Source organism: Gopherus flavomarginatus, chromosome 1 (genome assembly GCF_025201925.1).
Source record: "Gopherus flavomarginatus isolate rGopFla2 chromosome 1, rGopFla2.mat.asm, whole genome shotgun sequence".
NCBI classification, from domain to species: Eukaryota; Metazoa; Chordata; order Testudines; family Testudinidae; genus Gopherus; species Gopherus flavomarginatus.
In genome coordinates, this window is record NC_066617.1 from 157,362,541 (window position 1) to 157,384,034 (window position 21,494).

General features: G+C 45.9%; 1 protein-coding gene across 1 annotated transcript in view; it reads left to right on the forward strand.

The window, feature by feature from the left end:
• Window positions 1–531: 531 nt before the first annotated feature.
• The window catches only part of METTL16 (methyltransferase 16, N6-methyladenosine), a 49,939-nt gene continuing 28,976 nt past the window's right edge, over window positions 532–21,494 (forward strand). Inside the window, exons 1-4 of the mRNA XM_050958812.1 lie at window positions 532–675; window positions 1,900–2,099; window positions 11,894–12,034; window positions 20,769–20,884. Coding sequence (XP_050814769.1) covers window positions 548–675; window positions 1,900–2,099; window positions 11,894–12,034; window positions 20,769–20,884 — 585 coding nt within the window. The 5' untranslated portion in view covers window positions 532–547. The remainder of the gene's footprint in view (window positions 676–1,899; window positions 2,100–11,893; window positions 12,035–20,768; window positions 20,885–21,494) is intronic.

Below are 21,494 nucleotides of genomic sequence, written 5' to 3' on the forward strand. Positions count from 1 at the left end.
ACCTCCAGCAAGGAGCGCATCGGGCGAGTCTACCCCCGGCGCCTGCCGGAAACGGGGGCTCCAGGAGAGGGAGGTTTTACTCCCGCCCCAAGGCCCCGCAGCTGCTACGTGCGCCCCCTCCCGCGGGGAGGCTCCGCAGGCTCCTCCCTTCCCCGCGCGGGTCCCGCCTTCCACGGGGCGCGGGACAGGCGGAGGCGATGACCGCCCCTCCCCCGCTAGAGTCGCGCGCCCCGCCCATCTGCCCGGAGTCTCCCGCGCGCTCCCAGCAGGAGGCGGCCCCAGGGGGCGAGGCTGCGACTGGGGGGAGGGATTCGGAGACGCGCCTCATGGCTCCCAGCCAATGGGCCGCTCGGGCTGCCCGCAATGCAGGGTGGGAGGAGGCGCATGTGCAGTTAGAGAGGCCCGTGCGAGGGGGAGGGAGGCTCGCTCCCCTCGCAGCGCGCGCGTGGCTAGTTCCGAGAGCGGCTGCGGAGCCGCGGCCCGGTTTGCGCGCGTGACGCCCCGCCCCGCCCCGCCCCCGGGTCACCGCCCCATCCCCTCTCCGGCCATGGCGCCGAACAAGTCCATGCACGCGAGAAACCGCTACCGGGACAAGCCGCCGGACTTCGCCTACCTGGCGTCCCGGTACCCAGCCTTCCGCCAGCACGTGCAGACCAGCCTCTCCGGCCGGGCCAGGTGGGTCCCCGGCACCGAGGGGCTCTGACGGGTCGCGGCCGGCCGGGGATTGGGATTTTCCGCCGCCGTTGAACAGAGCCCCGCGGCGGCGCGAGCACATGGGGGAGGGCTGGGTCTGTGCCACGGCGGGCGAGCCCGATTCCCCGCTCCTGCCATCGCCGTGCGCCAGCGGCCCATGGGCCGGCATCACCGTGCCAGGCGCGCGCCCTCCAGGCTTGGCCTCCAGCGTCGCCGTCCTGGCAACAACCCTTCCCCCATTTAGCCAGCGTCGCTGGGAAACGCCCCCGACCCCTCACCGCGCCACAGAAGGAGGCGTACCTCGGTGTAGCTCTGCCGGGTGGGGTTGGTGTACCGATGCGGGCAGGCGCTACAGCTGTGGCTCTGAAGTGTAGACATGGGGGGAGGGATAGTTCAGTGGTTTGAGCATTGGCCTGTTAAACCCAGGAATGTGAGTTGAATCCTTGAGGAGGCCACCTAGGGATCGGGGGCAAAAATCAGTGCTTGGGCCTGCTAGTGAAGGCAGGGGGCTGGACTTGATGGCTTTTCAGGGTCCCTTCTAGGAGATAGGTATATCGCCATTAAAAAAGAAAACAAAACTCTCCATTACTACACAGCCACCAGTCACCCCCAGAACACTGTCCATACTTTGCACTGAATGAGCCAGGGATCCTGTGGGGAAAATCAAAATACCCCTGTGCTAGGGATGGAGGTCTGGTTGATCTGGCATGTTTTGATCTTAGCAGTTTTGAGTGCTTGCCTTTCCACCTGCAACATTTTCCTTTTGTAGATGTTTACCTTTTGAAAATACAAACTGAGGGAATAAATTCGGTCATAATCTAATGGTTGTGGTAGAGCCAGTAGATGGTACAGAGAAGGACCTGTGTTTGGGTTTGTCCCAGAACCAGCATTTAGGGCTTTTTCCTTCTGAGACACTAAGGATACTGCCTAAACAGTCTATGTAGTCAGCTTGAGTTTTGTTGCTGAAACTGAATGATTTTTGATGGATTTTGTTTTTATATGTAGAAACAAGTTTTCATCAGAACCATCCAGTTTTAAGGAGATATTTCTTGGTTTGAATGCATGGCTTATGATTTTATCCTCACAATAGTTTTAATTAATGCTGATAAGACAATTGTTACTGTAATGCATAAAACTAAATAATGGTCTTTGGTGCCAATTATAATGCAAGGATTCTTTCTGTTAATTGCATTTTATGCCTTGCAGCCTAAATTTCAAGGATCCAGAAGCTGTGAGAGCTCTGACATGCACTCTCTTGAAAGAAGATTTTGGACTTACAATTGATATACCATTAGAGAGGCTTATTCCTACTGTTCCCTTGAGGCTTAACTATATTCATTGGGTGGAAGATCTAATTGGTCATCAAGATGGTGATAAACAAACTCTTAGAAGAGGAATTGACATAGGTATGTGTCACATATGCTTGGGATTAGACAACTTTCTGTTTGGCTGGTTCTTCAGTTTAAGAGTTTGGAAATGACATTAGCGAACAGATTTTGCTTTATATCCATTGATGGAGGGGTGGGCGGCATTAAATGTTCCAAACAACAAAAGTATCTGTGCTTGTGAGAGACTGGTTGTCCAATCTCTAGCCCAGGGTTCTCCAGACTTTGAGACGAGGGCCATATTAGATTTTTGAAGGGGCTCCGTGGGCCAAAGCAACTCTGAAAGAAATTAAATATATGTAAAATCATTAAAAAACAACACTACTCTACTGTGTCAGTGTTGCATTAAATTCTAGAACAGGTATAAAAGTTAATCGCTAAAGGTACTGTGAAATCACACAATATTTGTCAATACATTTAAAAATCATTTCACTTTTTTTAATTTTATTTCTAAAAACTCACATATGTTTCATGCAAATACTGTTTGGTTCTGTTAGTGCTGCAGTTAAAATTTAACCATTATGAAATTATTAATTTCCATCTTCTTTACTCCATTTATTTGAGATGTAATTAAGCATCTGGCTTGTATTTTTACTCTAAGGCAGGGGTCCTTGCCTGCTTGGCTGCCACAGCAAATCTCCCCTAAGTTGACTCCCCTTTTGAGCGGACACTGGCTCCCAGGGGCACTCACTCTTCTGCACAGATCAGCTGAGTGCCCCCTCTTCCCCAGCTGCTGCTGGCAGCCTCTCTACCTGCCTGCTTTGCATACCTACTCAGCTGCAGCCTGCCTGTTTGCTTCTCCCTGTACCTGCTCGGCTGCAGCAACGACTCTCCCCTACGTTGGCTCCCATTTTGGGGGGACACTGGCTTCTAGAAGCACTCACCCCTCTGCACAGCTCAGCTGTGCTGCGGCCCCCTCCCCCCCAGCTGCTGCTGGCGGCCCCTCCCCCTGCCTGCTCAGTGTGGCTACTCTGCTGTTCACTTCTCCCCTGTTGGTTGGAGGGCTGGACAAATGGAAGCCCCGGGCCGGATCTGGCCCACGGGCCGTAGTTTGGAGACCTCTGCCTAGCCTTATTGGAGTTGGCTCCTTTCTGGACTAAACTTCTTCCCAGAGATTTGAATAAATGCAGCTCTGTTCTGACATGCAACACCTTTGCTTTCATAGACTGATAGACTTTAAGGTCAGAAGGGACCATTATGATCATCTAGTCTGACCTCCTGCACAATGCAGGCCACAGAATCTCACCCATCCACTTCTATAACAAACCCCTAACCTATGTCTGAGTTATTGAAATCCTCAAATTGTGGTTTGAAGACCTCAAGCTGCAGAGAATCCTCCAGCAAGTGACCTGTGCCCCATGCTGCAGAGGAAGGCGAAAAACCAACAGGGCCTCTGCCAATCTGCCCTGGAGGAAAATTCCTTCCCAAGCCCAAATATGGCGATCAGTTAAACCCTGAGCATGTGGGCAGGACTCACCAGCCAGCACCCAGGAAAGAATTCTCTATAGTAACTCAGATCCCAATCCATCTAACATCCCATCACAGACCACTGGGCATACTTACCTGCTGATAATCAAAGATCAATTGCTAAATTAATTGCCAAAATTAGGCTATCCCATCATACCATCCCCTCCATAAACGTATCAAGCTTAGTCTTAAAGCTAGGTATGTGTTTTGCCCCCACTACTCCCCTTAGAGGAGTGAAGTTCTGGAACAGCCTTCCAATGGTTAGAAACCTTCGTCTAATTTCAAGTCTAAACTTCCTAGTGTCCAGTTTATATCCGTTTGTTCTTGTGTCCACATTGGTACTAAGCTTAAATAATTCCTCTCCCTCCCTGATATTAATCCCTCTGATATATTTATAAAGAGCAATCATATCCCCCCTCAACCTTCTTTTGGTTAGGCTAAACAAGCCAAGCTCTTTGAGTCTCCTTTCATAAGACAGGTTTTCCATTCCTCGGATCATCCTAGTAGCCCGTCTCTGAACCTTTTCCTGTTTGAATTCATCCTTCTTAAACATGGGAGATCAGAACTGCACACAGTATTCCAGATGAGGTCTCACCAGTGCCTTGCATAACAGTACTAACACCTCCTTATCTTTGCTGGAAATATCTCACCTGATGCATCCTAAAACTGCATTAGCGTTTTTAACGGCCATATCACATTGGAGGCTCATAGTCATCCTGTGATCAACCAATACTCCGAGGTCCTTCTCCTTCTCCACCTTTCCCATCCTTGAACTCTCCTGAACTTAGATTATTCATTATATTGAATTGTGCTATTGGTTAATAAATTGGAAAAAGATCTGCTCTTGAGTTTGTGAGTGTACTCAAATGAAATCTCTTAATTCAAATAACTTAACATTAGATTGCAGTGCTTCCTAGCTTCGAGTTGATGTGTGCAGGGTGGTGGTGTTCATTACTCTTTATATTGCTTTTGCACATGTGAATCAGATTCCTTACATGTTGCATAGTAACAAATTGTAGTGTTGCCTTTTGATCAATCTGCTCTTCTTGAATCCAGAGTCTCACTTCTACATGTATTTTTTAGGTAGCTGGGCCTCATTTGCTTTCTTTAGTGTCAAATGACTTTTCAATTCAGAGCCCTTTCTGGTGCTAAATTACAAAGGGGATTTAAACAGACATCAAGGAAAATACTAGTAAAATTGCATATTGATATCTGTTCAGACTTTCTATATCTATAGAGATCAAACATACAAAAAACCTATCCCTAAATTATTTGTCAAATGTCTGTCAGCAACAAAACCTGCTTGCTCTACTGATTTATCTAGTGCTTAATCCAATCAGTTAAGAAAGATTTTCATGTCGTTTTTAAAGGTTCTATACAAATATTTTAAAATCTGTCTGGACAGGTATATTTTGTTATAGTTTAGCATCTGTATTCCTTTTTGGTTTTGTCATTAGCTAAATCTCTCCTCTATAATTTGGAATAATTCTTTTTTGAAAGTAGTCCTGCATTGGAGGAAGCACGTTACCAGTTTGAGAAAAGTATATGGGGTCTCTGGATATCTATCCAACATTATTTGATTCATATCTTGTCTCTTCGCATTTCATCTTTGAAAGAAGGCTAAAATTCATGCTTTTTCTCAAGGTTTCTATTTAGTAATTTCAGTAGCCACTTCAGTTTCTCTTAACAATGAATTCAATGCTTTCCTGGCATTTACGAGTTACTGTGTTGTCTTGTCTAAATTAATGTTTCTTTTCCCACAAATTATTAACTTTATTTTGTATTTGTCAATGTGGATTTGATTTAAATCAAACTGAATTAAATCACTAGTCAGGAAGATTCGATTTAATCATATATTTCTGCATAAAAGTGCATTCTCGTTGGTTGTTATAGCCTTAATACATATGCTTCACAACTCAGAGATAGATGTAGGTTTCGTTGTTAGAAGGTACACGCTATGCATGAGGGGTCAGCAACTTTTCAGAAGTGGTGTGCCGAGTCTTCATTTATTCACTCTAATTTAAGGTTTCGCGTGCCAGTAATACATTTTAACATTTTTAGAAGGTCTCTTTCTATAAGTCTACATACAACAATAGTTTACTTGTATATTATAAAGTAAATAAGGTTTTAAAAATGTTTAAGAAGCTTCATTTAAAATTAAATTAAAATGCAGAGCTCCCTGGACTGGTGGCCAGGACCTGGGCAGTGTGAGTGCCACTGAAAATCAGCTCGCGTGCCGCCTTTGGCATGCGTGCCATAGGTTGCCTACCCCTGCTATACATTTTTAAGTGGTTTATTTTGAAAACTTTTCAGATTAGTTTTACAGCTATATCAGAAAATGAATGATTGGTTATTTAATTTACCAAAGGTAATAGATAGTTCATCTACAATGACTTCATAAATATCTTCAATTCAGCAGGTAAATCATTAATATTTGGATTTTCTTGCTATGCTGTATTAGGAGGAGAACATCACCAGACAGACATTTTAAATTGTTTTATTTAACTAAAACAACAGCAACATGTATTTTGGATTTTTTTAATTCAACAGCAAACATATAATAGTTTAACAAAACAAGCATGAATTTTTGAGTTTTGTTAAACATTCAAGTTTTTCAAAATCAGGTTTGTTTTTGTTGTTTTTTAATTAAAATAGTTAAATGAAATATTTAAAAAAACAAATCAAATTGACTATGTCAGCCAGGTCAATATGAGAAACTTAAAATATTGGCTTCTGCAGCTAACTCAGTCATTTCACCTTTATTTTCCTGTTTGTTCATAATCTGGAAAAGAAAAACAAGCGTTCCTGCTTTTTCAGGTCCCAAACAATTTTTCTCAATTTGGAATGAATTAGTCCAAAGGAAGAAAATATTCTTTCTACACCAGCAGAAGAAGCTATTGCTGTTAAAAGTGAGATTATCACTTCAACAGTCTCTGAATTAGGGTGACCAGACAGCAAGTGTGAAAAATCGTGATGGGGGTGGGTGGTAATAGGCCCCTATATAAGACAAAGCCCAAAATATCGGGACTGTCCCTATAAAATCGGGACATCTGGTCACCCTACTCTAAATCCAAGTGCTTAAGTGACTTCCACCAGTTCACTGATGTGACTTTCTTTAAAACATCATCAGCAAACCTATTTATTGAATGGTTCACCCTTAGCTCTGAAGTTTATTATATTGGCATTATGGAGGGATCATTGCTGGATGTCTATGTCATAGCCAGCTCTTCTTCAGCAGTTAAGGTTTGACTCTGGTAGCAAGCATTGAGAATATTTGCAAAAAAATCAGCTGGAGATTGTGTAACAAAGCAGTCTCCGGTGGGACACTTCTGAGAGTATCAATTCAGGACAAATTGCTTATAGCAAGGAAATCACAGCCCAAGGCTGGGGGTTCTTCACTACTAAGGCACACCAAACCAGCCAGACAGAGAGGACTTTGGTTTTACCCCACTGGCTAACCGGAAATCATACAAGCAATTCCCTCAGATGCTCCAGTTTCCCAGTATCACCACCAGTGCCACTCATTATGAGGACGAATGGTTAAGAAAACCAATACCCCAGTAAAAGAAAAAGGGTTCTCCCGATCCCAAAGGACCTATTGCAAAGTTCTTGGTTCAGGCTTATAGCAGTGGTGGAATAAACTGCAGGCTCAAATCAAGTCTCTGGAGTACATCTACAGATTTGGATGAGTCATTCAGTCCTTTGTTCAGAGCTTCAGTTTTTAGCAAAGTTTTCTCCAGAGGTCAGAAGCAGGATTGAAGACAAAATGGAGGGCATTCCAGGGCCTTTTGTGTCCTCTGCCGTGTAGAAGAACACTCCTTTGTTGTTTCTGTCGAAAATCACAGCAGCAAGATGGAGTTTGGAATCACATGGGCAAGTCACATGTCCACGCATGACTCAGTTCTTTACAGGTAGAGCAGCCATTGCTCACGCACTACCTTGAACGTTCCCAGGAAGGCTCCTTATACTGGGATTGGAGTCTCCCAAGGTCCATTGTCAGTTAAGTGTTTTTCTTGATTGGGCACTTACTCAGAATAGTCCTTTCTCAAGAAGCTGACCAAGTGCTTCACTGATGCTACTTAGAACCAAAAACATTGAGATACAAGTACATAGCCAACACTGATAACTTCAAATACAAAAATGATACACACAGCATAATCATACCCAGCAAATTACAACCTTTTCATAGACCTTACTTGACCTCCTTTGTATAAGATTTGGTGCAACGTAGGACTGTGATTGCAGCAATGATCTATATGGTCACAGTTCACATCAGTGATGTCACAGATAGGGCTTGTCCCATTTGTGTTTTTTAATGCTTATAATTTGACTCTGTCATTACCTATTTCTCTCTTTAAGACGTCACTCAGTTCCTTCCAAATTTCAACAGCATCAGCAATAAAACAGCTATTTCCCTGCATTTTGTTCGAAGCTACAGAAATAGGCTTCAGAGTCCTCAACATGTGTTGAACATTTCTCTTAAGCCCTGTGTTGAGAACTTTGGCTGTGACAGTGGCATCTATTTTTTCATGATTTTGTTCACAAACTGTCATCAGATTTGGCTAGTTCTTGATACAGTGCTCAAAACAGTCCACTACTGAGTTCCATCGCACGTCTTGTGGGAGAGTTAGCTAGGTTCCTCCCACTTTTTTCAGAGCAGCTGCTGCAAAGTAGTTGCTACAGAAGCATTTTGCAATTTCAACAACATTAGCCTTTATTTCTGGAACCCTGAAATCTTTGGCTTGGAGGTGCATCAAATGAGCACTTCAACTATGTTATTAGCTTGGGATTTGCTTCACTCTCTTCTAAATAATTTATTCTAATCTTGGATACATTTGCAGTATTGTCTGTGACCAAGCTGCATACTGGACATTTGAATTTTTTGTCACAGTATGGCCACGTCTTCACTACCCGCCGTATCGGCAGGTAGCAATCGATTGCTCGGGGATCGATATATCGCGTCTCATTTAGACGCAATATATCGATCCCCGAACGCACTTATATTGATTCTGGAACTCCACCAACCCGAACGGAGTTGCGGAGTCGACATGGGGAGCCGCGGACATCCATCCCGCGCTGTGAGGACGGTGAGTAATTCGATCTTAGATACTTTGACTTCAGCTACGTTATTCACGTAGCTGAAGTTGCGTATCTGAGATCGATTTTCCCCCGTAGTGTAGACCAGCCCTTTGTTGTTGCTTTTACTGCTACTTCTTTTAAGTATTCTGCTGTATGTGCATTTCCTGATGTATCAGTTATTTCTGTAAGGAAAACATTTCCTTCTTCTGTTGCCACACAAGCACATACAGCAGGATCATTGTGGACATTGCCCCACTCATCAAGACTCAGGTTAACAATTTTACCCACTAAACCTTTTGCACACTGCTTAATTTTTCTTTCATACACTTTATCCAGCAATTTGCCTGCGACATCTGCTCTGTTGGGTGGACTGTATCCTGGTCTTAACTGAACCATGTTAATGAAGTGTGAGTTCTCAATCATACAGAAAGGAAGGTTTGTTGCATAAATAAACAGGGCAATTTCATCATTACCTCTGTAATTTGGTTCATATTACAAATTTATCTATATGATGGAGATTTTTTTTCGTTTTGCTACAAGTGATGTACTGTGGCTGTGTGACATACATGATGTGACTGAAACACTATCATTGGCAGATAACTCTGAAACTATAGAAAATGATGGTGATCTTGAAAGTGGATAGTCTTCAGAATCTTGTATGTTGAGGATGGATTCTCCTAAACAAAATAAGTCAGTGCAGTTATTTAATTATTACCACCATACTGCTCATTTAGTATTACTCACTGCATTCACTGACACTCAGTACTACTTTAACGGTGAAATTGTAAAAGGAAGATCTGCCTATTTCAGCTATTTATTTTTATCACAACTGCATCTAAAATGATAGTACCATAGAATAACAGCTGTATTTTTTGCTCAAACATGAGAATTCAAGAATAGTCCAGAAGGAAGACAGGCAGTCCTTAAGAAAGAAATATGAAATAAAGAAGTTTACCAATCTGAAGATCCTCCATGTTCAGACATGTTCCTTTCATCATCATCATCAACAACGCAGCTTCCTCCTGAGAAATCATCATGAGAAGTGTTCTGTTTCTTTCGGGAAACCAGGCCTTGCATTTCTTTGTTGCACTGTTTGCATTTTGCACGCATGCCTGTGTTACCCACAGGTAGAGGAACTTCATTAAAGTATTCCCAAATTAGGTATCTTTTACGGCCTGTTGCCATTATAGTTTTTTCCTTCTAGTGAGAGAATGCCGTGGTAGATCTCAAATCAATGAATGCTACGCTCAGAAAGACCTCAAGACTTCTGGAATACGCTGCTCAAACAGTTTCACTTTTGTTTCTACTGCCTGTCCCTCCCTTCTCACCTTTGTCTCCAGACTTCTCCTTGCCCAGTTCTGTTTCGTGCCCAACAATCTTCTATTCATTGAACTTTTTGAAACTTTGCACTTTTAGGGAGAGGTAAGGGATTGACTCTGTGTACACAATTTTGCAGAGGGACAATAGAGTTTAGGTCTGTTATTTCTCACCTCTATATATTATTTATTTACTTAAAAACATTTTTGCTGTTAATCATGTTATCTCTGGAGACACAAATCCACAGTTTGAGAACTAAGCATCTCTGATAGTATCTTCTAGACTGAGCACTGAGTCCCATTGGGTAGATAGAAAGATCAACCTAAATAATCTATACAGAAGCCCCTAGAACTCTGAGATTAGGTCCCTAGTCCATGAACTATTTGAACTCCTTTACAAAACTTTTCTTAAACATTACATGACTATATTGTCTCATACTGTAGAATTAGAATTTATAATCCCTATTCCATGATGAGATATCTGAGCTATAATGTATCTTTAGATAGGTTTTTCCCTCAAAAAACATTTTATCAAAAAAAATCTGATTTAAATAAAAAACAATCCACTTTTTAAAAATGACTTATTTTTATCCACCCTGGCATTTGTTTTCTCTTGAGATACTTGCCTTGCAGTATTATCCTACCCCAGCTTTCCAGAGGGTAGTTGCAGTTACCTTCCCTGTGTTGTTTTGGAAATAATCCTGTATAAATGTTACATTTTTAAAATCTTCTTGTAAAGTGTTGTTAAACATTCAATGCTTTGTTTATGTAAGAAACCTGTAAGTACCAATAATTGTTCAGTTAAGGTTGTAGTTAAAAAATGTGGCCTCTCCGACATTAATATTGTGTATCTTTAAAATATCTATATTGAAGTAGGACTTTATTACCAGACGAAAAAGTATAATCTCTCATATTCTGGTGTCCTTCTCTTAATACATCCACCAATTACAATTCTCTCTGAGAATTTGATAGCTGTAAGAGGCATTTTTTTCTTTTTTTCTCATATTCTGTGTTTTGGTCACTCTTAAGCAATGGTTTAAGGGCACAGTCAAAGTCTTTTGCCATAAACTAGTCTCTGTGTGTTTTCAGTAATTCTTAATAATCAGGGCTAGCGTAACCAATTAGGTGACCTAGGCAGTCACCTAGTGTGCTAACATTTGGGGGGCGGCGACCACGGCAGCCAGATCTTTGGCCGCCTCTGTCGGGTGGCATTTCAGGGGCGGGACCTTCTGCTGCCTAGGGCAGCAAAAAAAGCTGATGGTGCTCTTGTTAGTAATAATTAATCTAGGGGTGCCATAGCTTGTACAATGATGAGTTACTTTATGGTCACAAAATGTGCTGTGTGACGTATTTCTCTTCCTATCACAAACTATCAGTTAAGTATGTATTTAGCTTTTGTTCTTTGTATAGTTTTATCTTGAGAGTCAAACTTTTAGCTAAAACTTTAAACATTAAGAAATAACCAAGTCTGAAGGGGAAAAAATTTCCTCTTCTCATCATTGGTACTGTCATACAGTCACTAAAGTGAAGTAATCAATGTAAATTGAGAAATGCAGAAGATAAATATTTTTGTAATTTCTCTCTTAAGTCTTCTGAATATTTAGAAATATACTTGGTCAGTAGTGTCTGAATTAGTTACTGACTCCTGTTTTAAAAAAAAACCCAAAAACCTGCTGAAGAAAAATGTTCAGTCTCTGACTTACCTGGTTAGTCCTGGAATAAGTGAAATGTTCTGCAAAATAAATTCATATTTGAAAATGTTATGATTTTTAAATTAGAAAATACAGGGGTATATTTACTTGTTGGTTAAAAATTGATTAGTATTTAATATTGAAATTTATTGCTGTGAGTAACAATAGAAAAATGCACATCATACACTGTGTGATTATTTATTAAATTAAATCTGATGCTTTACTTGTTTCACTAATCTAGTCTTCTGTTTATTTGCTGCAGGTACCGGGGCATCTTGCATCTACCCATTACTTGGAGCCACTTTGAATGGCTGGTATTTCCTAGCAACAGAAGTGGATGATATGTGTTTCAATTATGCAAAGAAAAATGTGGAACAGAATAACTTATCTGATCTTATAAAAGGTACCATATATAATCATTCATTAACTTTCATTCCCCTTTGATGTTTTCACTTCTGTTTTAAACAGATGTAATGATGTATATTTGCCTTGTTCAGTGGCTAATGAGAATTTACAGTCCAGCCAAATATATGCTACCCTGATTTTGGTGTAGCAAAGAGTAACCACATGTAGTTGTCTGATTTCAATGGGGATGGTATAGCAACAATTGGTCCAAAAACTTAACAAACAACCCAATTCACTCTTATAAACCAGCCTGGACAGTTCTAGACTTTTGATGCATATGCAGAAATGTGATTATTCATATTTATGATAATCCCATCCAAAAATCTTTAAAATGAAGTTAAGGTTGCACAAAACACTGATAGGTAACCTTTGATGTGAACATGACAGAATTCATACTGTTCCATGCTGCCCCTTACGTGTGGAATGCTGTTCCCAAATCAATTTGTACAGTCTGCCCTGTGCTCCTTCAAATTGTTCCTCCTTTTTGTATGTGGATTTCCCTTGGTTATGGGTCTAAGATCTGGAGAGGGGGCCTGATCCAGCAGACTTCAGGAGGAGAGGGGTGTGGTAATCAGTCCCACTTGCTGTCCTGTGGAAGGGAGTCCCTGGGCTTCAAATGCCACTAAAAGGGAATATCTCTCCTGCAAATCTTTGTAAGTCCTTGGGATCAGGGCTTCTTGCACCACCTAGGCTCCACAGGTAGGAGTGTGGTGCTCTCCTCAGATTGACCGTCTAATGTCTTCTGGACTTGGTCATTTTTCCTGAGATCTGCTGGAAGTGGGAGAATGAGGAGGAAATACAGCTATAGGATTCCAATGGAAAATTCCTCTTTCTTGGTCCTTCTGGAGAGGGATCCAGGAAGTGGAGCTTCTACCTCTTTTCCTTCCTCCACGGCTTCTCAAATGTTAGATTCAGCCTCCAATATGTAAGCCTTATGAGGCTAAGTCATGAGACTTCAAACAATCAGCCTTAAGATACTCATCAAAGCCTACAAACCTGCTAATGGGTTTAAGAGGCTTCTCAGGGGCTCACCCCCCTGTTCCCACATTCCCAGCCTTCCTTAGTCTTGTCAGACTGCAAGCAAAAATACGGACAGTGGGGCTAACAAAGCTGCAGTAACTCCTCACTTAATTTTGTAGTTATGTTGCTGAAAAATGCGACTTTAAGTAAAACGATGTTAAGCGAATTCAATTTCCCCATAAGAATTACTGTAAATGAGGGGGTTAGGTCCCAGGGAAATATTATTCACCAGACAAAAGACCATCCATCCACACAATATAAGTTTTAAACAAACAATGCTGGTACACATTGATGATGATTGTGAAGCTTGGTTGAGGTGGAGGAGTCAGACGGTGGGGTATTTCCCTTACTGCTAAATGATGAACTACCAATTGGCCGAGCCCTCAAGGGTTAACTCTCTCTCTACACAAGGCAGCAGGAATGGAGGGAGATACGCGTATGTGCGTATGTCTCTTAAATTCACTGCCTTGTTAATTAGATCAGCTTGCTTAGACACAGCTGCTGCAAGCTTCCTGAGTCCTGGTCTGTCCCCCCTGCTCTAAGGAAGATGGGGTAAGTGGGGTGGAGGAGCAGGGGGGAGGGAGACACCTTGACATTAGCCCCCTCTTCCTTCCCTCCCCACCCCCGCAAGCAAGCAAGAGTCTTGGGGAGCAGCTCCAAGGCAGAGGGCAGGAGCAGCACATGGCAGTGGGGGGAGGAACAGAGCTGAACTGCTGGCAGCTGCTGCACAGGGAACTTAGGAAAGCGGGGAGCTGATGTGGGCTGCTGGTCCAGCCTGGTTCCAAGCTGCAACGGGCTGCTCTTCCTGCAAGCAGTAGACAAAGCAGGCGGCTGCCAAATTATATTAGAAGGGAGCATTACACAAATGAGCATGTTGCCTAATTGAACAGCAATGAAACAACATTAACCAGGACGACTTTAAGTGAGTTACTGTATTAAGATCTGATTGAAATTGTGTGTGGCCTCCTGTAAATCTCTTGCACCTTGTGGGGTGGTGGGACCCTAGTGCCACATAATGCTTATGTTGAGAGGGTGACCACTGATCTCTGGCCCCCTCCCCCTAACCCCACACATGCCTCCAGTAGCAGTGTTTCAGATTCAAAAGTTAATAGTGTTAGACTTCAGCTCAAGTTTGGTCCTGTGCACTATACCTCACCTAGAGGAATATGGTAAACTAGGTTCTGTCTCTATCCTCCCTTCCTGTTTTTAAAAATAAAGTGGTAGAAGATTAAAACTTGAACTGTGATGATCTATTTTTAGTGTGTAATAATTCTGGAACTCCACATACAGTTCACTTAAAATTTAATAGTCTAGGTCTGAAGCAGAGAGAATTTTTCTATCAGTTTTGAGACATGGCTATTTGAGGGGCGAAAATCAGATTTATAACGAAAACTCAATTTCAACCGTAACTATGGAGCACCTGCTATCGCTCTGAAAATAACTCTCATCCTATTTAAGAATATAAGAATGGCCCTACTGGGTCAGACCAAAGGTCCATCTAGCCCAGTATCCTGTTGGCCGACAGTGGCCAATGCCAGGTGCCCCAGAGGGAGTGAACCTAACAGGTAATGATCAAGCGATCTCTCTCCTGCCATCCATCTCCACCCTGTGGCAATCAGAGGCTAGGGACACCAATCCTTACCCATCCTGGCTAATAGCCATTAATGGACTTAACCTCCATGAATTTATCTAGTTCTTCTTCGAGTGCTTGCTCATGTCCATTCTAGTTAGGTGTGCGTGCGCCGCGTGCACATTCGTCGGAAGATTTTTACCCTAGCAACACTCGGTGGGTCGGCTGGGCGCCCCCTTGAGTGCCGCCGCTATGGCGCCGGATATATACCCCTGCCGACCCAGCCACCCTTCAGTTCCTTCTTACCGCCCGTGTCGGTCGTTGGAACAGTGGAGCGCGGCTTAGCTGACCGCTGCTTCCCTAGCTACTCGTAGTTCTCGTGTTTATAGTTATATAGTTATAATCCTTTTATATATATATTTATATAGTTATACGTTTTTTCTTTACTAGCATAGTTAGTTTAATAATAGCGGGGTTCGGGGCGTAGCCCCTTCCCCGCACCCGGTGCCGGAGCCCATGCCTGGCTCACCGGGTTTTAAACCATGCTCGGCCTGCCACAAGCCGATGCCGACAGGAGCTCCGCACGACTCCTGTTTGAAGTGCCTCGGGGAATTGCACTTGACAGCTAAGTGCCCCATTTGCAAGGTTTTTAAGCTGAGAACAGAAAGGAGCGGGACTTTCACTTACCCCTCTGCCTTTGGCACCGAGCGATGATCAATCGGCAGGCAGAAGCGCCTCCTCGGCACCAGACCCTGCCGGTACTGCCAAGGCCTTTTGGCACCGGCTGTCGCCAGCACTGAAGTCGACTCGGCACCGCTCCCTCTCTCCGAGGTCGAGAGAGCCTACGACTCCTCCTACCAGTGCCTGAGGGCTCCCAGGCACGCGCCGTGGTTGAGCTCCCTGCTCCTGCTGCTTCCGTGCCACCTGCACCACAGCCAGAGAGCTCATCTAAGTTGGATCGCCCGGCACCGACACCTGCCGAGGCACCGACAACATCGACACCGTCGATCCCGGTCCCACGAGGGCCATCTAATCCAGTGCCTGACAGCTCCCCGGCGCGCACTGTGGCTGAGCTCCCTGGTCCTGCTGCTTCCATGCCACCTGCACCACAGCCAGAGAGCTCGTCTAAGTTGGATCGCCCAGCACCGACACCTGCCGAGGCACTGATGACTTTGGCACCGTCGATCCCGGTCCCACGAGGGCCGTCGAATCCGGTGCCTGACAGCTCCCCGGTACGTGCTGTGGTTGAGCCTACTGTTCCCTCCACGCCGGAGACATTCCCAACGGCGAGGGATCTCATTGCCATGACAGAGTCGATGCTGCCTGACCCTGGCACCGCCGGTGCGGGTAATAGTCTCTTGGCAAGTCTCCCTTGATATGACCATCCTCTGTCGGCACAGCAGAGCGGCACTGTTCATGATCACGGTCCCGCAGATGCTCCAGGTACGGTCGGCACTTCTGCTCCCGACACCACTTGCAGTCCTGGTGCTGTTCTCCTCCTCGGTACCGGTCGCGCTTGCCGCACTGGTCGGTATCTCGTTCGCAGACCCGCTACTCTCAGCACCGTTCCGGCACCGCTACAAGCACCGTGACTCCTGTCGCTGCTCCCGACTTCGAGCCTCGAGATCTCGGTCGACCTCCCGGCATCGCTCTGGTCGCAGGTCTGGATCTCGTTCCAGGTACTGGTACGCCTCCCGGTACCAGTCCCCGGTGCACAGTTGGGCAAGGTCCGATAGAGTCAGAGACTCTGCCCATCGTTTTTCAGCACCTCCATGGCCATCCAGACACGCATCAGTGTCATCCCACGCAGACAGCTCTTATGTTCAGGACCGCGATTCTGATGTGCCCACCAACAACCTGAGAGCCCATCAGGACCTCCTAAGGAGGGTAGCACTCCATATGGACCTCCAGGTGGAGGAGGTCCCGGAGGTAGAGGACCCGGTAGTGGGCATTCTATCGGCGGTTGCCCCACTGGAGGGGCCCTACCCGTTTATTCGGACCATCCAGGCGAATGCCGATACTATGTGGCAGTCCCCAGCCTCTATCCCTCCTGCAGCCAGGGGAGTCGAGCATAAATATATGGTGCCCTCTAAGGGGTATGACTACTTGTATGTCTGTCCTCCTCCCTGCTCACTAGTCGTTCAGTCCGTTAAGGAGAGGGAACGGCATGGCCAGCAGGCGCCAGCCCCGAAATCGAAGGAGGCTAGGTGAATGAAGCTACTCGGCCACAAGGTGTACTCTGCAGGGGCCTTACAGCTCTGGGTGGCAAATCAACAAGCCTTGCTTAGCCGCTATAATTATAACACTTGGGTGATGGTAGTTAAGTTTATGGAGCTTCTCCCTCAAGACTCCCACCAAGAGTTCGCTGCCCTCTTGGAGGAAGGGAAAAAGGTGGCCAGAGCTTCCCTCCAGGCCTCGTTGGATGCAGCAGACTCAGCAGCCATGACTCTGGCCTCGGGTATTGCCATGAGGCGCATCTCATGGCTTCAGGTTTCAAACCTCCGGCTGGAGCTGCAGTATACCATTCAGGACTTACCATTCGACGGTAAAGGCCTCTTCGCGGCAAAGACAGCCCCAGGCTGCAAAGCCTGAAGGAGAACAGGGTCGTAATGCGCTCTCTCAGCGTGCATACGCCGGCGACCAAACGCAGGCCTTTCCATCCCCAGCCACACCGTCGTACTCTGTGCCTAGCCAGAGACAGGACTTTGGCAGACGGCGTGGCTGAGATGGTCGCAGACAACCGTCAGGACCCCTAGAGGGCCAAGATCAAGGTCCCTCGCAATCACCACCGGGACCAAAGACGAACTTTCGAAGGTGCGCCCGAGGGCAGCGTACCAGTTACAGGCTGGGATCCCACTCCTACTTTCTCCTGGCGTGGTCCCAGTTAACTTCAGGTCGCTGGGTCCTACACACGGTGGAGTATGGGTACCACCTCCAATTTGTTCCAACCCTGTCCCCCTTCAGGGACCCCTCTCACGAGCAGTTCCTCTTACAAGAGGTGCAGACGCCAATGGACAAAAGGGGCAAGGGGTTTTACTCCCGTTATTCCCTAATCCCCAACTCGAACGGAGGTCTCAGACCTATCCTAGACCTGCGAGGACTCAACCAGTTTATGATAAGGTTGAAGTTCCGCATGGTATCCTTGGGAACCATTATCCCGTCCTTGGATCCTGGAGACTGGTATGCCGCCCTCGATATGAAGGACGCGTACTTCCACATCGCCCTCTTCCCTCTGCACAGGGGGATGTGAAAGTACTAGCTAACCATCAGTACTTCCAGTTTACGGTCCTGCTGTTTGGCCTTTCTGCAGCCCCACGGGTATTGACCAAATGTATGGCCGTAGTCGCGGCCTACTTTCGCCGACGTCGGATATGCGTTTTTTCGTATTTGGATGATTGGCTTATCCAAGGAGACTCCGAGACACAAATCACTCAGCATGTGGGCATCGTCAAGGACCTATTCACACGCCTAGGCCTGATGATTACTATAGAACAATCCACTCTGGTTCCCATGCAGAGGTTAGACTTCCTAGGAGCTATCCTGGACTCTAACCTAGCTGGAGCCTGCTTATCTCAGCCGCGGTTTCAGGCGACGGCAACAATCATCCGAGGTCTGCAGACTTCCCCAACGACCTCTGCTCGCACTTGTCTCAGTTTCCTGGGTCCCATGGCTGCCTGCAAGTTTGTAACCAACCACACCAAGCTCCACCTCTGTCCTCTCCAAGTCTGGCTCAACTCGGCGTACCGCCCAGACAGGGACCCCGTGGTCACGATAGTCACCATTCCCTCGAGCACCCTAGGCTCCCTAGAATGGCTAACTCCCTCCCTGGTGTGGGCAGGGATGCCATTCCATTTGCCCCAGCCCTCACTGTCCCTGATGACGGACGCTTCATCTCTCGGCTTGGGTGCTCACCTCGGTCACCTTCAAGCTTAAGGCCTTTGGTCTTCTCAGGAGCTGGCATTCTACATCAATGTCCAAAAATGAGAGCAGTCTGCCTGGCATGTCGGGGTTCCAGCAGCAGCTGTGAGGCCGTGGTGTCTCAGTGTTTACAGCCAACACAATGGCCACGTGCTACATAAACAACCAGGGAGGGACATGGTCCTCCCCCTTTTGTCAGGAGGCCATCCATCTCTGGGACTTTTGCATAGCCCACTCGATAAATCTGGTAGCGTCCTTTCTCCCAGGCATTTGGAACGCCTTGGCGCTTCGATTCAGCAGGTCTTTCCTGTCTCACAAGTGGTCACTCTGCCCCGATGTGATGCATTCTGTTTTCGAGAAGTGGAGACTTTTCCCCACATAGACCTGTTCGCGTACCACAAGAACAGGAAATGCCAGATGTTCTGCTCCTTCCAAGGTCTCTTCCCGGGATCGATCTCGGACGCTTTCCTGATGCTGTGGAAGGGCCAACTCCTTTATGCCTTCCCACCGTTCCCGCTGGTTCATTGGGTGCTGCTCAAACTCTGCAGGGGCAGAGCGCGCATCATCATGATCACTCCAGTGTGGTCCAGGCAGCACTGATACACCACGTTGCTCGACCTGTCAATAGCCAACCCAATTACCCTGCCATTCCACCCAGACCTCATAACTCAGGACCACGGCAGGCTTCGTCATCCGAACCTGCAGTCTCTTCACCTCACGGTGTGGCCGCTGCGTGACTAAACCGGGGTAGCAGGAAGCCTTCCACCTGGTCAGTGTACTTAGCCGAGTGGAAGCGTTTCTCCTACAGGTGCAAAATGCTTGATCTTACTCCTACTGAGGTCTCAATCCCCTCTATTTGGCCTACCTCTGGCCTACAACAACAGGGCCTAGTGGTGTCATCACTGAGGGTACACTTGGCAGCCATCTCTACCTTCCACTCAGGCTAAGGTGGTCGTTCCGTGTTCTCACACTCTGTGGGTTCGAGGTTCCTCAAGGGCTTGGAGTGCTTACACCCTCAAGTACGCCGCCCAGCCCCAACCTGGGACTTCAGCCTGGTTTTAACCAGACTTATGTCTCCCCCATTCGAGCTGTTAGTGACCTTCTCGCTGCTATACCTGTCTTGGAAGACAGCTTTCCTCAGGGCTCTTACGGTGGTTCCGCCGTACACTATGTTTCACAAAGACAAAGTGCAGTTACGACCACACCCGGCTTTCCTCCCTAAGGTGGTTTCGGCCTTTCATGTTACCCACACTCAACGCAATGGGAGCAACAATCGCACTCCCTGGACATCTGTAGACCGCTCACATTTATATTGCGCAGACAGAACCATTTCGTAAAACGCCTCCCCCCCTCAACTCTCTGTTGCGGTAGCAGACCGAAGGAAAGGCCTACCTGTTTCCTCTCAGAGGATCTCACCTTGGGTGATGGCGTGCATCTGCACTTGTTATGATTTGGCCCATATTTCCCCAAGCCACATCACCGTGCATTCTACCAGGGCTCAGGCTTCATCTGCCGCCTTGCTGGCTTGTGTACCTACCCATGAGATCTGTCACGCAGCTCCATGGTCCTCGGTCCATACCTTTGCTTCGCATTATGTTCTGGTTCAACAGTCGAGATGCTGTAGCCTCTGGCTCAGCAGTTTTACATTCTGCCACATTTCACTCCGACCCCACCGCCTACGTAAGGCTTGGGAGTCACCTAACTGGAATGGATATGAGCAAGCACTTGAAGAAGAAAAGATGGTTACTCACCTTTGTAACTGTTGTTCTTCGAGATGTGTTGCTCATATCCATTCCAAACTCACCCTCCTTCCCCTCTGTCGGAGTAGCCGGCAAGAAGGAACTGAAGGGTGGCTGGGTCGGCAGGGGTATATATCTGGCGCCATAGCGGCGCCACTCCAGGGGGCACACAGCCGAGCCACCGAGTGTTGCTAGGGTAAAAATCTTCCGACGAACGTGCACGTGGCGCACGCACACCTAACTGGAATGGATATGAGCAAAACATCTCGAAGAACAACAGTTACAAAGGTGAGTAACCGTCTTTTCTCTTATATGCATTTTCTTTTGTTAGATGAAACTAAAGTTTGTTTTCAGTGTAGTATGTTGATGTTAAATTGGTGGTATAATATGTTAATTATATCCTAAAGGAAGTGTTAAAAATACTTATATAATACTAGAGTTAATTTTAATTCCTTACCAATAAACATCCTCTTTTTTTCTGCTAGTTGTTAAAGTACCACAGAAGACCCTTCTAATGGATGCACTAAAAGAGGAATCTGAGATCATTTATGATTTTTGCATGTGCAACCCTCCCTTTTTTGCCAACCAGTTGGAAGCCAAGGTACAGTATGTTGATTAGCTAGATTGACTGTTGTACTTGCTTTTGTTCTTTCTAACAGGTAGGAGGGGAATGATACCTCAAAGATTAAAGTGTTTGAAGGCTCACTGTGAAAAACCTTGTGTGTCTGGGTTTTATAAACTGTCATTTCATAAATGTATACATTTTTGATGGTTTTTAAAAAAAACAACATTGCAAAACCCACCCAAGTCGCAATTTGTAAAAGATTAACTTAAATGAGGGTTTTTAAAATTTTTTTAATATCCTGAAGTAGGAATTGACCTGTGGCGTTCTTCTGTTAGTTGTATTCAAATGGTCTCTCTCCAGTAGAATTAGCACAGAGTAGGCAGTCACCATGGACCTAGTGCTAGTGTGCCTCCCGTAGTGGTAGAACAGGGGTGCTAGTGGGCCTCAGTGATGCTAGTATGTCAATGTCATAGCGTTTGTCTTCGCTATTGCGGTACCAGTCTGAGGCCTGGTCTGCGCTGTCGCTTCAGTTGATATGAGTTATGCTACTCAGGGGTGTGAAGAAATTACCCCCGAACGACGTAACTTACGTTGACCTAATGCTGTGTCTACTGGTGGGAGAGCGTGTGTCGTCCTTCCCCCAGCT